This window comes from Eptesicus fuscus, chromosome 6 (genome assembly GCF_027574615.1).
Source record: "Eptesicus fuscus isolate TK198812 chromosome 6, DD_ASM_mEF_20220401, whole genome shotgun sequence".
In the NCBI taxonomy this organism is placed as follows: Eukaryota; Metazoa; Chordata; class Mammalia; order Chiroptera; family Vespertilionidae; genus Eptesicus; species Eptesicus fuscus.
In genome coordinates this window covers 94042184-94059831 of record NC_072478.1, presented here as the reverse complement: position 1 = coordinate 94059831, position 17648 = coordinate 94042184, and the positions used below count along the sequence as shown (strand labels likewise).

The following is a 17648-nucleotide window of genomic DNA, read 5'->3' as shown; positions in this document are numbered from 1 at the left end:
TATTTGAGAAAAAAAAATTGCTTATCTTTTTTGAAAACATGGTACTTATTAGAATTAAGTAATTTAATATATCTAAGTAGTTGTTAAAAACTAATTCTGAATGCATGAATAGTGAAATACACCCTTGTAAAACCACACACATTTAATTTTTTCAAGAGGTCCTTGCCTAGACCTAATGTTTGTTTTGTGATTACAAAGTATTTGGGATAACAGAGCAGACAACCAGTGTTTTAAGAAAAGGTATTTATTATTTACACCACTGAAATAGTCCCGTAAGAACAATATACACCAGGTTCATTTGAAAGGATCAGATTCCTTTCAAATACAAGAACTGTATAAACCAATACTGTCAACACAAAACAGTGGTCACATTACATATTTGCAGGCTTAAGCATTTCAATTTTTTTTAAGCTTATGGCTAGATATTTTCACTGAAACAGTGTTGCACTTAGACAAGATATAGCTAGAACAGAACAAACACTTTTGTTCATGCTTTTTAGGGCTGAATCAGTGATATGTCCCATTTTAAAATGTATTGCCTCTGCTTTTATGACAATGGTTTTAGGCTGAAATGTTTTTACTTAGCCACCAAAAAGAAACATTCTTGTTCCTTAGTTTTCTTCTTCAATCTTATGTTTTCTATTATTCATACCATGACATATCGGTATTGCAGCTGACATTTTCCAGTTTTACTCAAACACTGACACACATACAACCAGACAGCTCACAATTTAGAGATGTCAATAGTGGATAAGAAGAGAAACTGTGTCTATGACAAAAGAAATATTTTAAAATTTGGTGCTTTTAAGCATACCAAACTAGGTTCCTTATTGAAAATACGTGTGTGTGTGTGTGTGTGTGTGTGTGTGTGTGTGTGTTGTTTGTTTTAAAAGGAAAAGCAGTAGTTTCAAGATGGAATTGGTCTTAGATTTAGTTCAACAACAACACAAATAAGGCAGGAACGTAAAACATAACTTGTTTCCAAAATCTCAATATCGTTGAGTATACATTTCTGTCCACTTTTTTTGTGTGAGTGGGGGGTGGGGGACACACCTCAGTACTCAAACCTGGAGAAAGTCTTTTTTCAAGAGTAACAATATATTCACATAGGGGGAAAAGAGATAAAATTTTTAGCATATTGCTGTGATCTTCAAAAAATATAAAATTAAATTTACAAAAAACTGGAAGACCAAGTATAAGTATAAGCAGTCTGGTATTTGCTTCAGTGTCCAGCACTATTATAATGATTTCTAGCATAAAAGCAAGAGTTCGTGGATCTCAAGTATCTTCAATAACTGCCAGCATAACTTGGAACTACTGTCCTTGCTTCTTTGAGAGATATCTGCAAGAAATAAAAGATGTCTAAGCTGTACCATGCTAAACGCACAGTAACAATCTAACTCTCTCCCCAAAGGAAAATAGTTTGTTTTAGTACCAAAACTTTTTTTAAAATACATTGTATTGATTTTTTTACAGAGAGGAAGGGAGAGGGATAGAGAGTTAGAAACATCGATGAGAAAGAAACATCGATCAGCTGCCTCCTGTACAACTCCTTTTGGGGATGTGCCTGCAACCCAGGTACATGCCCTTGACCGGAATCGAACCTGGGACCTTTCAGTCCACAGGCTGATGTTCTATCCACTGAGCCAAACCGGTGAGGGCAGTACCAAAACTTTTAAAGATGAGTAATAACTGTTAATAATCACCAACAGTTTGGACTATGTGCCAAGCACTATTCTAAACACATACTCTATGTTCATTTGGTCCTCACAACAGCTCTATGAAAAGTTTTCTATTAGAACTTATTCCTATTTTACAGAAACAAAGAGGTTAAGCAATTCCCCCAAGTTCACACAGCCAGAAAGTAGCAGAGCTCAGATTTAAAATAAGGCCCTCAATTACTCTATACTGCCTTACCTATAATTAATATTGTAATTTCTCCTCCCCAAAACCTCAAACTCCATTTAAAAATCTTATTTTTCTTACACAAAGATAGTGGGCCAAAGCTGCTAAGGGACTCTGATTAAGAGGGTAAAGATGCAAATACATTAATTTACTAATCAAACAAACTTTCCTTCATGTAATGTTATAGGAATCTACCAATAAATTAAAAGTTTCATATCTCGCCCTAGCTGGTTTGGCTCAGTGGACAGAGTATTGGCCAGGGTCCCGGGTTCGATTCTGGTCAAGGGCACATGCCTCGGTTGCGGGCTCGATCCCCAGTAGGGGGCATGCAGGAGGCAGCCGATCAATGATTCTCTCTCATCATTGATGTTTCTCTCTCTCTCTCTCCCTCTCCCTTCCTTTCTGAAATCAATAAAATATGTTAAAATAAATAAATAAAAAGTTTCATATCTCTATCCCATTTATAAGTTACCATACTCGGTGGTAATGGGGAATGAGGAAAGAGTTCTTAAAACCATAACACCTAGACAAGTTTAGATGGTGTAAAACTTGCTCACTTCCTGGCATTGTGGCATTTATACCTACCATTTAGTTATATCATCTACAATTTGTTTTTCTAGTGGAATAAAGTTCACTAACATTTCTGATACACAGGTTATTTGTAGATAAATTTTTAGAGTATTTTATGCAGACATTATTTTACAATATCAGACAGAGATTACAAGCCCAAGTGATTCATAATAAAGTGACCTACCTCATGTCACAAAATAATTTACAGGTAGCATCACAAACATGTACCAGACTCAATTCCTCTCTATTAGAAGTACTAGAGATCTTAAGATGTGGGTTTATTGACTAGTTAGAGGTTAAGACAAAAGGGAAAAATACTCTTAGGGGAGAGGTCATGGGATTAGAAAATATTCTTAGATTTACCCATTGTAAAATAAAAATTAAGAGTTATGTGTAAAATCAGAGTCACCAATATTTTCATTCATTAATGGAAAGAGAAAATTAACAAACAATTAGCACTTACCTTTCCCAATATTTGTGATTTAGGTCCAAAAAGTCATCTAATTTTGCTATTTCCTTGAGGTACTGAGTTAATTTTAAAAGTTCTTTGTCTTTATCTCGATTTAGGTGAGCTTTCATAAAAGGCCTTATCTATCAGAAAACAAACATTACCCAGTATTTCACATTACACTATGGAAACTGGTCCAAATTTACACTCATCTATCATTTAGAGTTAATGAAATTAAAATATCAACAAGGATGTCAATATTAAAAATTACTTTTATATTACCTCAGTTTAACAAACAGATAGTCATGGTATAATGTTTATAATACAAGTTAAGAGCTCTTCCACCTAATTTTACCTTGTTATCTTTTCAGTCTGGACCTGAAACACTGGCTTTCTTATAGCACTTGAATCCTATATGGTGTCTCTTCTTTGCATAACTGCTTAGACTTTTCCCCTTCTTACTAATTTAATAATTTCATTCATATCACTTCATTCATAAAAAGTTAACCCAAATACAAGCTTTATCTAACAAGTGAGACAAATTTTAACATTGATGACTTTCATTTCAACATTTTTCTATGAAACTTTTATATAGCTAGGAAAGCATACATTTTTATAACCTGTTTTGTCTCTAATTAAAAACAAAACAAAACAAAACAAAAACACTGAGCATGGCTCAGAGATTGAGCATTGACCTATGAACCAGGAAGTCACAGTTTAATTCCAGGTCGGGGCACATGCCCAGGGTTGCGGGCTCCATCCCTAGTGTGGGGTGTGTGGGAGGTGGCCAATCGGTGGTTCATCATTGATGTTTCTGACTTTCTCTCCTTCTCCCTTCCTCTCTGATATCAATCAAAATATATTTTGAAAAAGACCCTTACTGCCAGCTTCCCAGATAACTAGAATATAAGAAATTCCAAGATTTGCATCCCTTATTAATAAAATGTCTGATGCTTTCACTTTTTTTTTAATCCTCACCTGAGGATATTTTTCCACTGATTTTTTTTAAGGAGAGTGGAAGAGAAAGGAAAAGACAGAAAGAAACATCGATGTGAGAGAACACATCAATTGGTCACCTCCTGCACGAACCCCAACCAGGTCCCAGGCCAGGGAGAAGCCTGCAACAAAGGTACGTGCCCTTGATCGGAACTGAACCTGGGACCCTTCAGTCCCCAGGTCGATGCTCTACCCACTGAGCCGAACTGGCCAGGGCTGATGCTTTCACTTTTGATGCTAAAAGTCAATGGTCAATAAGCTCATGTTGCTCCCCCCAAATTTAACTAAAAATAAAACACGTGAATGAGTTGGCTAACCAAGGAGACAATGTTCAATTTTATATAAATTTTTCTAAACAATTAAGCTTTTCTTGCATGACCATAATGATAGAGTACTTCCAAAAATTTATGAAATTCAACAGTATTAAAGTGCTACCACATATTCCAGGTAATGTGAGCATAGCAAGTAAAATTTGTCTTACCTTTAGTCCATTTTGTGGGTTCATTAGAAAATTTCTTCCTATGTCATCAAACATAATGGTGTTCTTTTTGCTGTAAAACTCTGAAAACTTCCCCCATATAACGCCAAGAGGCTTTACCTTAGAATAAAAGTTTAGATTTAACTCAAATTTTATCAATTGTTCACCCTTTCTTAAAAAGCAGCAACAACATAAAATGCCCTGCAGAACTACACCAGGTGTTCCTCTGTAAGGCAGGCACAGCTGGCTGTGTGACCAGACCAGACTGAGATACAACACACCTGAAAGCAGGATGTATCTCGAAATGTTAACTTCTGAAAGATCGGTTCATACTGAACTGAACTAAACCCCATTATAAGACTTCCCATAATTTCAACATGAAGATTTGGGGTCAAAGAAAGAATAATAGTTTAATTTAAAAAGAACCTAAAGTGCCCTAGCTGGTTTGGCTCAATGGATAAAGCGTCGGCCTATGGACTGGGGGTCCCAGGTTCGATTCTGGTCAAGCACACATGCCTTGGTTGCGAGCACATCCCCAGTGGGGGATGTGCAGGGGGCAGCAGATCGATGTTTCTCTCTCATCGATGTTTCTGACTCTGTATCCCTCTCCCTTACTCTCTGTAAAAAAATCAATATATTAAAAAAAAAAGAAAGAACCTAAAGTAATGGTTTAGATGTCTGCTAAGCAGACATATGACTTCCAGGGCTAATACTACCCCTCAGAACTAGAAGACCTTAGTGATGGACAATGTACCTGGATCTTTTAATACAGAATTTAAATATTTTCATACAGAATTTAAATATTACAGAAAAACTTACTTGTCTTTAATTCAGTGGCACAGGTGCATAATTTCTAGGGCATTTGATTGCTTAACTTCAAAAGCACAATAATTTGTAAGTCCTTGCTTTTATTTCTGAATTCTTAAAATGAGCCTTCAAAAAGATTAATTCCTTATACATTCATATCTGTTGGTACTTGCATTAGGTCTGTAAGACCACTCAAGAATAAGTGATTTCCCATGGGAAGGAGCGTTAAGGAGAGGGCGGGCCCAAGTGGGAGGAAGACTTCTCTTATGTACATTTTATTTTATTTTTTTTTTTTTAGATGTTTTTACTTTTTTTTTTTAATATTTTATTGATTTTTTACAGAGAGGAAGAGAGAGGGATAGAGAGTCAGAAACATCGATGAGAGAGAAACATCGATCAGCTGCCTCCTGCACACTCCCTACTGGGGATGTGCCCGCAACCAAGGCACATGCCCTCGACCGGAATCGAACCTGGGACCCTTGAGTCCGCAGGCCAACGCTCTATCCACTGAGCCAAACCGGTTTCGGCTGTACATTTTATTTTGAATCATGTGAATGTATTTTATACATTTAGAAAAAATATTTTTAAAATAAATTAATTTTTAGTGGCAAAAGTACATTTTCATGAAGGCAAGGGTCTCCTTTATAATAATAGAAGAGGCCCGGTGCATGAATTTGTGCACGGGTGGGGTCCCTTGGCCTGGCCAGCGATCGGGGACAATCAGGGCCGACTCGCCCAGTCCTGATCAGGGCTGATCTGGGCCAGTCGGCCAGGGGGAGGGACCACAGGAGGTTGGCTGTGGGAGCGCACTGACCACCATGGGGTAGCTCCTGCATTGAGTGTTTGCACTCTGGTGGTCAGTGCGTGCAAGTTATTGCAACTGGCCAACTGGTCGTTCTATTGTTCGGTTGCTCAGGCTTTTATATATATAGATGAGATTATATCATAACAGTAACCCTGACATTAAATAGTAGTAAGTAAATGGTGACGATGGTTGAAATTTTAAAATGTTAAGTTTTGCCCTGGCCAGTGGCTTAGTTGTTGGAGCGTTGTCCTGTGCACCAAATGATTGTGGATTCAATTCCAGATCAGGGCACGTACGTAGGTTGCAGGATTGATCCCCGGTTGGGGCGTGTACTGGAGGCAACTGATCAATGTGTCTCTCACATCAACTTTTCTCTCTCACTCTCTTCCAAATCATTAAACATATCCTCAGGTGAGAATTAAAAAAAAAAAAAAAAGTTGTTTTCTTTTTCTCTTTCATCCTTTAATGTAAGAAGCCTATTTTCTTCTTAGTGCCCTAGCTACAGCAAAGAATATTATTACAATATTTTAATTTTGCCCAGGCCAGTTTTTCTCAGTGGTTAAGAGTGCTGGCTTGCAGACCAAATGGTCATGATTCAATTCCTGGTCAAGGACGCATACCTGGGTTGCCGGTTTGATCCCTGGCCCTATCGGGGCTCATATGGTGTGGGAGACAACCAATCAATGTGTCTCTCACATTGATTTTTCTCTCTCTCTCTCTAAAAATCAATGGAAAAATATCCTCAGGTGAGGATTAATAATACATATACACTAGAGGTCTGGTGCACGAAATTGGTGCACTGGAGGGGGGGGGGTGTGTTCCCCTCAGCCCAACCTGCATCCGTCTCTCCAATCTGGGACATCCTTCTCACAATCCAGGGCCGCTGGCTCCTAACTGCTCACCTGCCCCGCTGCCAGTCTGATCACCCCTAACCGCCTCTGCCTGCTGGCCTGGTCGCCCTCAACTGCCTCCCCCACCAGCCTGGTCACCCCCAACTGCTCCCCCTGCTGGCCTGGTCACCCCACCCAGCCCGCTGTTCAGTGGTTTGGTCATCCCTCACTAACCCCCTGCCAGCCTGGTCACCCCACTCAGCCTGCTGTGCAGTTGTTTGGTCGTCCCTCACCAACCACCCCCCACCCCCCGGCGGCCTGGTTGCCCCACGCAGCCTGCTGTTCAGTCACTTGGTCATCCCTCACTAACCCCCCTGCCAGCCTTGTCGCCCCACGCAGCCTGTGTTCGGTCGTCCATCCAGTTGTTTCAGTCATGACGGCCCCTGGCTTTTTATATATTAGGATATATTTTTCTTAATTTTACTAAAACTTTACTTGCCTCAATTTGTATAAACCCCTCAAATATTTGAAGACAAATATACATGAGCTGTCACAATAAGCCAGATTCTTGATTTTCTTGGTTAACAAAGTCTTAAGAAATATGAAAAGAGCTTTATGACACCCAGGGTTAGGAATCCTACATCCTCTTAAATAGTGTTGTCATTTTGTAGTTACGTCAAGCCACCAGTTGGTTCCCAAACATGGGCTTTTCTCTAATGGCTGTTGTTGCTCTTCTCTGGGGCTTCACAGACATTACCCCAATTTATCAGTTTCACATAGGGCACGGTAAGTCTGTTTTGGTTTGTTTCTAGTATCTCCCTTGATGTCAGTATTTTTTCTCACACTCTGTCTTTAGCAACACTATGCTGCCATCATCATGGGACAATTATCCATGACCTTTCCTGCATCAAAACCCTTAATTTTATAATTAAAATTCAAATCTATTAACCTTAAATTCATCTTCCTAAGTCTAAACTCAACTGATACTTTACTATCCACTCAGATGTGTCTAAACTCTTTATGTATTTATTCCAGCAATCCTACCTAATAAAATAGTAATATGCAAATTGACCGCACCCCCGCTACGCCCACCTACCAAAGCCACACCCACCAGCCAATCAGGGCGAGTATGCAAATTACCCAACAAAGATGGCGGTTAATTTGCATACGCTGAGAGAGGGAGGAGTGAAGACTGAAGACAACTTAGAAGGAAGAGGGAGGAAAAGCGGAAAACAAGGTGGCTGCCAGAGGGAAAGCCCTGGCGGGGTTGGAGCGGGGTGGAAGTGGCGAGCGGGTGCAGGCGCAGTGGCCGTAAAGGCAGCGGCGGCAGCAGCAGCACACGCACGCGGCCGCAACAGCCGCTTGCAGGATTTTCCTGCAAATGGGCTACTAGTATAAATATAAAAGTACATTAAAAAAGAAACAAGTCTTTAAATAAAAGTAAAATGATTTCTTACATCTATTAATCCTCTCCTTGGCGTATGCACTGTTATCATAGCAGCACTGTCCAACATGAAGGTAATCTTATAATTTGCATTTGTGCTCACTCCCAGCTCCTAGAAATACACAATACTCATGATTAAAATATAATAATGTGGAAATTCCAGGTTTTCTGAATATTCTAGCTACAACTTCCCATAATGCCAACTTTCTACCCTCCTGGCCACCACCTCTTACTTAAGAACTGGCAAGTATTTTAGTTTCACTTAGCTAAGTCAATAAATAGCAGTCCAAAGAAAGAAACTAGAGACAGATTACTTCCCAATTCATTATTTTAAAAGAGCATCACTCCTTTAAGTATCACACCAGAACAAAAAGAGGAAAACAAAGCATTATAATAAATTGGGAGGGAAGAGAAAGGAGAGCTCCACTGTACTTCTTGAAAAAGACATAGGTATTTAATTTAATATAATCCACCATCAGACTAAACACACTTCTAACTCCTGTACTGTTTATCCACTAAATGTCCTCCAGTGAGAATGAAATTAAGACAATTATAGTTTCAAGACATTCTTAAATGGATTTTTTGATACTTACTTTCATTTTAGCTTCAATCCACTTCATATTTGTTGCAGCTAAAACATGAGGAATACAAGACACATGAAAAGCATGAATTTCATTTTAAAAAACCTTTCTTCTGTATAAATTAGTTTTCTAAGCAAGACTAAAAGTTTAATCAATTACATATTTGTGGTGATTTTCCTTTAGGTATTTATAATAATAAACTCAGTGTGTGTCTTTAAGACAGAATAAAACTTAAACAACTACTTTTACATAACAGGAGTGGGGAATGTCCGGCCCACGGCCATATAACACCTACGAAATCATTTGGTCTAGCCCTGCCAAGGCATTAGGGTGAGTTAATTAAATGTTTAACCCAAATATAGCAGGCTAATTTTTAAGTTGGTAATTTTGTATGGCTCATTAATGATGTTATAAATATCCAAATGGCCCTTGGCAGAAAAAGGTTCCCCACCCCTGATCTAAAAGATACAGGTAACCAATGCTCAAAAGAACTGTGAACCTAGGAAATGTGTAAGTCAAGACTTAAATTCTCTTTAAAAATAGCCTAATACTATTCTCTATCAGTTCCAAACTTTAGTTTAGGCTGTCTGGATGCCCATTTTTTTCTATCCAGGCAATGCACAAGTATATACGCCAATGTAAGCAGATTAATATGATATGACAAAAGTTAACATCAGCCTGGCCTCAGTGGCTCAGTAGAGTAGTTGAGCGTCAACCTATGAACCAGTCAGGGCTCATGCCCGGGTTGTGGGCTCAATCCCCAGTGGGGGGCATGCAAGAGGCAGCCGATCAATTTTTCTCTCTCATCACTGATGTTGCTACCTCTCTCTCCTTTTCCTTTCCTCTTTGAAATCAATAACAAATAAATTTTTCTAAAAAGTTTAGAAAAGATTAGACAGGTTCAATGAATTTTACTAGGCTCACCAAACTCAATGCTCATTGAGTCTAACAACTTTTAACAGAGAGTCTGAGACAACTATATTCATAAACTGATCTATGTTACCTATCTGTTTATTGCCAGTTTTTAAGATCAATGATATTAAAATATTAAGCCCTCATCTTTATGTACCCTCCTGGTCTCAAGTTACTGGACTAACCCAAATAGGTATTACCAAGCAAAATGTTTATAAAGGGAAAAAGAAATTCAATTATTTAAATATGTGTATTGTTTTAGGGCAATAGAGGTACAGAGAGGTGTTCTCAAAACAAGTATCTTTAGCACACACACACAACCACCAAAAGAATCACCTTCCATGCAAAACTGGCCAGCTGAACTAAAATTTTAGAGACTGGTGTATATACAATGACAACAATCATGAGAGAAAAAAATAATTTTTAATTCAGTATATATTTCAGGTTTCTAATTTTTAGATGAGAAAAAGATTCACAACTAATGAAAAGGGTTTCTAATTACTAAGTAATCATTATATACTAAGTGCCATAGTATTAGGTAATATACCGATATTTTTTTTACAAGTACTCTGTAATATAGGCTTATTTATCTTCATTTCTCAGATGAGAAAACTAAGGCTCAGATAGATTAACTGACCTACCCAGTATCATATAGTAAAGACAGAGCCAGAATTCAAACCCTACTCTATTTAGCTTTCTTCTGTGTCTTACAAACCAGAAAATGTATTTCAGTATTTAATTTTAATGGCTGTGAACCTGTATTACCACTGAACAATGGAGAGTTGCAGATTACAAGGAAAAGTACAAAGGAAATTTACAGACTGAAATACAATTATGTGGCCTCTCATCAAAAACCTAGTAAAATTAAATGTAGTATCTTTAATTGATTAGATTTTATTTCATTCACAATCAGGATAGGTCCTCTGTGCTTATGACATTGCCAGAGGCAACTTTACATGTTTGTGGGAAGGTGAGATGTAAATTAATACACTGCTTCCCTTATCAAGAAAGTCTTGCCACAAAAAAAAATTGTCAATTGAAATAAACAGTGTGCTCAATAATGTAGTAAATTTACTTTTCAAAGCAAACTCATTACCTTTATCTTATCACAAACCTGTAAGTTCCTGGAATGGTCCATAGACCACAATTTGTTATACCGCTTTAGTCCATTCATTCATTTTCCTTAAGTAAGTTCACATTGCCTTTCTTTATTTCTGAAGAACCACATCACTATGATTTTTAAAATACATATATTTCTCCAAGTATTTTGAAACTAGAGTGATGAAGAAAGAAAGCAACAATATCCTGAAGCATCAAAGATTCTACAGTAAAGATCAGAAAGAAAAGTTCCTAATCAAGGGGGTGGGGGGAATCTTATGAAAATAAGGCCATTTTTATCTGACACCAAAATCCACTCTCTTCCTATATTTAACTATTTCAGCAGTACTTGGCAACTATGTGATGCAAGAAAGTCAAACATGATTATTAAAAATTTGCTAAATCAAATGAAAAATGTATCATATTTAAACATAGGTCATTTTAAGTGACACTTTATAAAGCAGAATATAAGGAACAACCTTATTTCCATGGAAAGCTAAACAAACAAACAAAACATATATATATATATATGTGTATATATAGCTTACACCAAATAACAATGTCATAATCCTCATATGCAGATGTTAGGAATTCATGAAGATATGGCCGCATTAATTCTACCCCAGTCTCTGCACAAGACCTATGGTCTAAAAGAAAATCAGTCATAGATGATTATTAGTTTATTATGTGGATAAGTACCTAATATCAATTAAACTTAGGAAATCTATATATATAAAAGCCGAAGCGACCATCAGACCCATACCTATGACACACAATGACCAACAGGGGGCAGACACTCTGACCGGTAGCTATGACGCACATTGACCACCAGGGGGCAGACACACAACGCAGGAGCTGCCAAGCTGCATTGACTTGGCACCTGAGGTTCTCAGGTGATGCACCCGGAACCAGAGAGAAAGGAGCCTGATTCTGGGGTGCATCACCTGAGAACCACCCTCTCACAATCTGGGACCCCTTGGGCAATGTTGGAGAACCGGTTTCGTTCTGATCCCTGCAGGCCAGGCCGAGTGACCCCACAGATGCACGAGTCTGTGCACCGGATCTCTAGTGTAATATGAACACTCAAACATAAGCTACTTCAGACTGACATACATTGGCTGATAAAGAGGTGACTCCAAAGCACACAATTCAATATCTTTGTGATCCAATTTTAATTTGTCAATTCTATTTAATTTGTGAAGAAGAGCAATAGCCAGAACTCGAGCTTATATAGTAAAGTATAGAATTTTTTTTTGTCATCTAGTCTCTCAAGTGTAGATGTTACTTTACAACATGTAAAACAAACTCGGGTACTTATTCTCACTTTGAATCATTCACCTTCCAGATATAATCACATTTCACCAAACAACAGGTCCAATTAACTTATAATCAAATTTTAAAATAAATGTTCTTTAACTTATATCATGTACTTCAAGTTTAGGATAGTGGTAAGTAAATTCTTTCTAATATCAGGAGTAAACTAATCATTTCTTGACAATATTAGAGGGGGAAATGAACATCTTTCTAATTTTAAAGAATCGGCCCTGAACATAATTTAAATTTTAAATTCAAAAATCGGCCCTGAATATAATTAAACAGAAAACCAGGGTTAATATCAAAAATGCTTTTTAAAAAATCCTCAGAAAAATTTAAATGTTAATCATTTGGTAACCTATGATACACCAAAAAACTAGAATTCTGTGTAACAAAAAATATATATATTTCATTCACAATAAATATTAAATGAGAAAATACTCAATATATCATTAAGCAAAATTAATAAAAATATACATACAAACACACCTTGAAGATACACAAAACTATAAGAGTGGTCATCTTTGGGTCTCAGGATTATAGATCACTTCTTTTAATTCTTATATGTGTTTTCTACAATGAGTGATTTTCTTTTGTAATAAGAGAAACTTTCAAATATTTCATATTGCAAGGAAAAAATAAATAAAAGGAAAAATTGTTGTGGATAACAGAAGATGAAACACAATTTTAGCCGACTTACCAAATAACGTATAATCAACGTCTAGTACCAAAAGCTTTTTCCCTTCCCTGGGTGGATTCAAAATTTCCACTTTGTATTCTTTCACTCTGCGAGAAATTTTCAGTAGGTTTTCTTCCCTAATGGAAAAATAAAATCAGATGAAACATTCATTTTTTTCTCATATTACAACCAATTTTCTTTGGTAGTGAAAAGCACTTACCTATTTTCTACTTCAACTACTTCATCTTCAATATCAAAGTCATTGACAACATCATCGTTGTCAGGAGGTGGACCTAAGACATCTTCCTATTAAGATGAAAATGTTTTCTTTTACCATGTTATCTTTAACACATAAATACATACATAGTATAAAACGCAAATGAGAGATTGAGTTCATGAGTTTTTCAAGCACACACTGTGGGAAATTTTTCATTTTATAATTTGTTAAGACATTCACTGGGCAGATCTGCCATGTTAAATTTGACCATTTGTACTACTAAACTTACAAGCTATCCATATACTAACAAGTTCCCCAGTATTTTTCTGTGGAGTTAATACCACATTCACCGTGCAGTTATTTTTCAGTTACTACTAAACTGACAATTTTACAATTTAAACTGTGATACAGAAGTGCAATATAAATCATATTATCTTCACAGGGACAAATGGTAACAAAAGTAAACATTTACCAAGCTCTCCTCACGAGTTCCCATCATCATGATTTTAGTATTTGGTTTCAGTTTGAGAGCTCCAAGCTTAACATCATTTTCTGCAGGTTTGCCTACAATACAAGCAAATGACTGTTTTCTCACTAAAGTTCAGGTGCTGGTTTCACTATCCTATTATACAAAACCCTAACAATAATAGGTTCAGTACAGATCCCACAGCAGTATTTTTTCCCCTTAAATTAACAAACTATTACTGCTGAATTCGGAATTTCTAACACTCTAAGAAGTACCAACTAATACAAGGTTTGATTTTTCCCCAACTCTGTCTTAAGGAACATCCTTACTCAACTCACTAAACAAAATAAATTAGTGGTTTTATTGTTAAAAGATGAAGATAAGTGTTTTCCAAAAAGTCTTGAAAATTGCACACCTAAGATCACTCACTATAGATTTAATGCTACTCAAAACACCTTTCAATGATATGACAAACATAGACAACATGAACATCCCTTTTAGACTGGATATAAACAACACATATAATTGCTAATCATTATTTTAAATCATCATTACTTTCAAATCAGAAAAGATAATTTGGAGAGAGTACAAGGCCCAAGCTATTATGAAAAGGTTGTGCTAAAGGGCAAATGTCAAAACTTACAGTTTTACCTGGGACTTGTGTGACAAATATTTAACATGAAAACACCATCAAAGGAATCAAAAGTAATCTTTTATATATTTTTTTTCTTTATTAAGGTATTACATATGTGTCCTTACTCCCCCCCCCCCATTGCTCCCACCCTCCACCCCACTCCCCACACTCATGCCCTCACCCCCCTGGTGTCTGTGTCCATTGATCTTAATCCTGGTGGTATTCTCAAGTAATATTTAATAGTCTTCCTTATATCACATAAAAATTTTAGGAATAGCCCTATCAAATAAATCTTCCAAAGGGACTTATTGAAGAGGATAATAACTAATATAAAAATTCATATCAATGCAAAAAAATCTGACATGAGGAGAGAATTACCTTTAACTTTAAGTCCAAGTAATTTCTGTCGTTCTGGTAGCACTCCTGTAAGGGTCTTGAGAAACTGTTTGAGATCCAGCACAGTATCATCTTCTGAAAGTGTGGTCACTGAATATTCCTGCCCACCCCATTTTACGATGATAGGGAGAGCCATCCTTAAAACATATGTTGAGGCAACTTTTGTTCGGAAAAATACACCTAGAAGAAAGGCATATACAAATACACAAGTTAAAATAAATATATCAAAGATGTATCCAAACCTGTAACTTTACGTTTTTGTTTGTTAATATATTTTGATTTCAGAGGGAGAAACATCAGTGATGAGAAAGAATCATTGATTGGCTCCCTCCTGCACGACCCCACTGGAATTGAGCCCACAACCAGGAATGTGCCCTGACCAGAAATCAAAACCGAACCTCCTGGTTCATAGGTTGACACTCAAACACTGAGAACCACACAGGCCAGGCTTTAAGTTTTGTAAGTTGGGTTCTATTTTACAACTTGGTGAGAGAGAAGCAGAACTTCCTTACAGTAATGTTACCAGAATGCCAAAGGTTACCAGGACTCAAAGTTAAAATTCCCCCAACCTCTCAATTTTTGGCTTAGAGTTACTTCTTCCTCATATTCTATCGGATTCTCTCTGTTCACCTGGAAAGTTATTAACAATGAGCTACCTATCCCTCCCTCTCTGTTTGATCAGGTTTATGCTATAGGCAAGTTTCTCCATGACGGACCAAGGTTCATTTAACATTTGGGAGGTAGCAGAGAGACGTTAAGAGCACAAACTCTAGTGCCAGATTATCTGTGTTCAGGTCCTAGCTCTTCCACTTATTAACTATTTGACTATGGGAGGTTACTTGAATCTTAGTGCCTAGGCTTCCTCTTCTGCAAAATAGAGATGATAATACTACTTACATCTTAGGGTTTTTATGAAGATTTAGTTAGTTCATATTTATGTCATACAGTACCTGCACAAAGTAAGCATTATATAAGTACTGGCAAGGCAATTTTTTTTAAAAGTGTAACTCAAGTGTTCCAGGCACTGTGCTAAATAGTAAATGGCCATTATTTGTTTCATATTTAATACATTGGACAGTTTTTATGGAGACTATCTTGTTTAACAAGATTGTTTGATAAGAACTGTCCCACTTTTACAATTAAGGAAACGGGAGTTCAGAGAGGTTAAGTAATCTGTTCATGGGTATAGAGCTGGTAACAGGTCTTCTGACTAAATTTCATGTTTTTTCCCTACACCACCACTGTCTCTCTTGAACTGAACCTACAGACATCAAAGATCAACAAACACAAAATCCAGAGGTGCATATATAAGCACACAAAGATGAGGTAGCAGCTGCTATGCTCAAAGACAGCATGTAGGTAGGTCTCCCTCATAAAGCTGTCTACCAGTTTTCATTAGTTTGTTCTCCCCACATACATCAGAGAACTGGATTTTCTAATATCAAAGTATTGCTATTTCCAAATGCTATCACCTATTTATTGAAACCTTTGAATGTACTCTTCATGTATTACAACCAACTGCAAGAAAGAAGGCAAATTCTTAATATGCAAAAATAATTTGAAAACCGTAAGGTGTAAAGTGTCTTCAATGTGTCTGGTAAAAGAGAACACCACAAACTCACTTAATTTACTCTTATGTTTACAGCCTGCTCTACTAAGGAATTTAAATAAAGTGTGTTACTTTAGAGCAATGCTCTTCATTTTAGAGAGAATCTGCTCTCATAAATGTTATGACCCTCAATAAAAAGTCAAATGAATCCAATTGAAATAGTTTTAATATGACTATACAGACTAGAAAACTCAAAGAAGTAAAACAACTTGCCTAAAAGTATTTTGCAAAGGCGTGAACTGGAAAGTAACAGCAGCAAAAGGTAACATCTTGGGGACTTGGGGGATGTTAACAAGCCTAGTAAACGGTATAGAAAGTAGTGCTACTTTCAACTCCCAGCCAGGGCAGCACCACAGCAGCAACCGAGAGGCAGTGCAGAGCCGAGCGCTGTGGGAAGGGACAGGTATGGAATCGCCTAGAAAGCAGGCAGAGAGCCCTAAGTCCAAGAGGGCCGGGTGTCTATAGGGACAGTGAGGGGGAGAGATGCTCAAACCCCAGAAGAGGAAGGAATGAAGTTTGGGGACGCAAAGTCCGCCGCGGCGCGGGAAGCCCTAACCCTGGGCGAGGAGGCCGGAAGGGAGGGCGGCGGCCCCGGCGACCCGCCGCGGCCCAGGGCCGGAGGCCTGGGCGCCAGACCAGGGGAAGCACGGTCCAGGGCGCCCACCGGCAGCCCCCAGCCCGCCGCGGCCGGCGGCATTGGGGTCCCCAGGACGGCAAAGGTGCGGTGGCCCAGCCCACGGCATCTCGGTGGGCAGCACGCCGGGGTGCCCGGAGTCCCTCACCTGGAGAGCGGTGGGGCCGTCGGCAGCGGACGCAGGAACCTGCCGCAGCGCAACAGAAGGCACCGGAAGTGAAAGGCAGAGACAGGAACCGGCTGACGAACCGGAAGTTAGATTTAAACCGGAAACGCGCTGGAGACGGGACCGCGGTTTTCCCTGTTTTTCTGCGGGTAGTAATGCCGGGTAGCTGCCGCCAGGATTTCCTCCTGTTGACGGTGGAGCCAGGCCTTTCCGAGACGGACCACTGAGCCGATGCTAGGACCTCTGGATGGCTGACGGCCTTCGCCTGTGCCGCGCATGCGCCAGTTAGTAGGGTCCGCGCTAGGAGGGTGTTTTCGGGCGTGTGTGAGGTCTCGGGTGTTGTTTCGCCGAGTCTGAGTGGGCCGTGGGCGGCGCGCGGCTTGCCCAGGTGTGCGGAGTTCTTCGTGGAACTCGGGACTAGTGCCCATGTTCCGAATGAGGCCTGAAAGGTGGCCTTTGAGGACTGAAGACTTGAGATCCCTCCTTGGCACCGGGAGCCAACAACACAAGACATTTCAGCTTAGAAGTCTCCCCATTTTCCGCAGTCCAGAACGGGGGTGGAGGGGGTCGAGAGGGGAGAGAAGATTGTTAGGAAAAGGAAGGGGCAGGCCTAAGTGACTCAGAGAACGGAGGAAGCAAATCTGAATGGAAGAGCTGCC

At 38.7% G+C, this 17648-nt stretch overlaps 1 protein-coding gene across 4 annotated transcripts; it reads right to left on the bottom strand.

Moving 5' to 3' along the window:
• Positions 1-207: 207 nt before the first annotated feature.
• UBLCP1 (ubiquitin like domain containing CTD phosphatase 1) lies at positions 208-17120 on the bottom strand. 4 transcript variants are annotated; one of them, XM_008147664.3, is made up of 11 exons: positions 16972-17114; positions 14563-14760; positions 13557-13648; positions 13088-13173; positions 12889-13004; positions 11423-11521; positions 8877-8914; positions 8297-8395; positions 4401-4517; positions 2939-3066; positions 208-1342 (listed from the first exon to the last, which is right to left on the bottom strand). In XM_008147664.3, the coding sequence occupies exons 2-11, from the start codon at positions 14714-14716 to the stop codon at positions 1315-1317; spliced, it is 957 nt and encodes a 318-aa protein (XP_008145886.1). In that variant the 5' UTR covers positions 14717-14760; positions 16972-17114; the 3' UTR covers positions 208-1314. The 4 variants fall into 4 exon arrangements, with proteins under 4 accessions (XP_008145886.1, XP_028010476.1, XP_054574082.1 ...); XM_028154675.2 differs by lacking the exon at positions 2939-3066 and having other exon boundaries at positions 16972-17120; XM_054718107.1 differs by lacking the exon at positions 11423-11521 and having other exon boundaries at positions 16972-17116.
• Between the last annotated feature and the right edge of the window lie 528 nt (positions 17121-17648).

Bases quoted from the DNA above. Each gene is read 5' to 3' on its own strand.
- UBLCP1 (XM_008147664.3), bottom strand. From the start codon at position 14,716: ATGGCTCTCCCTATCATCGTAAAATGGGGTGGGCAGGAATATTCAGTG. The intron at 13,649-14,562 runs GTAATTCTCTCC...CTTGTATTGTAG, and splicing joins ACTTGGACTTAAAGTTAAAG to GCAAACCTGCAGAAAATGAT. The intron at 4,518-8,296 runs GTAAGAAATCAT...TTTTATTCTAAG, and splicing joins CAAGGAGAGGATTAATAGAT to GTAAAGCCTCTTGGCGTTAT.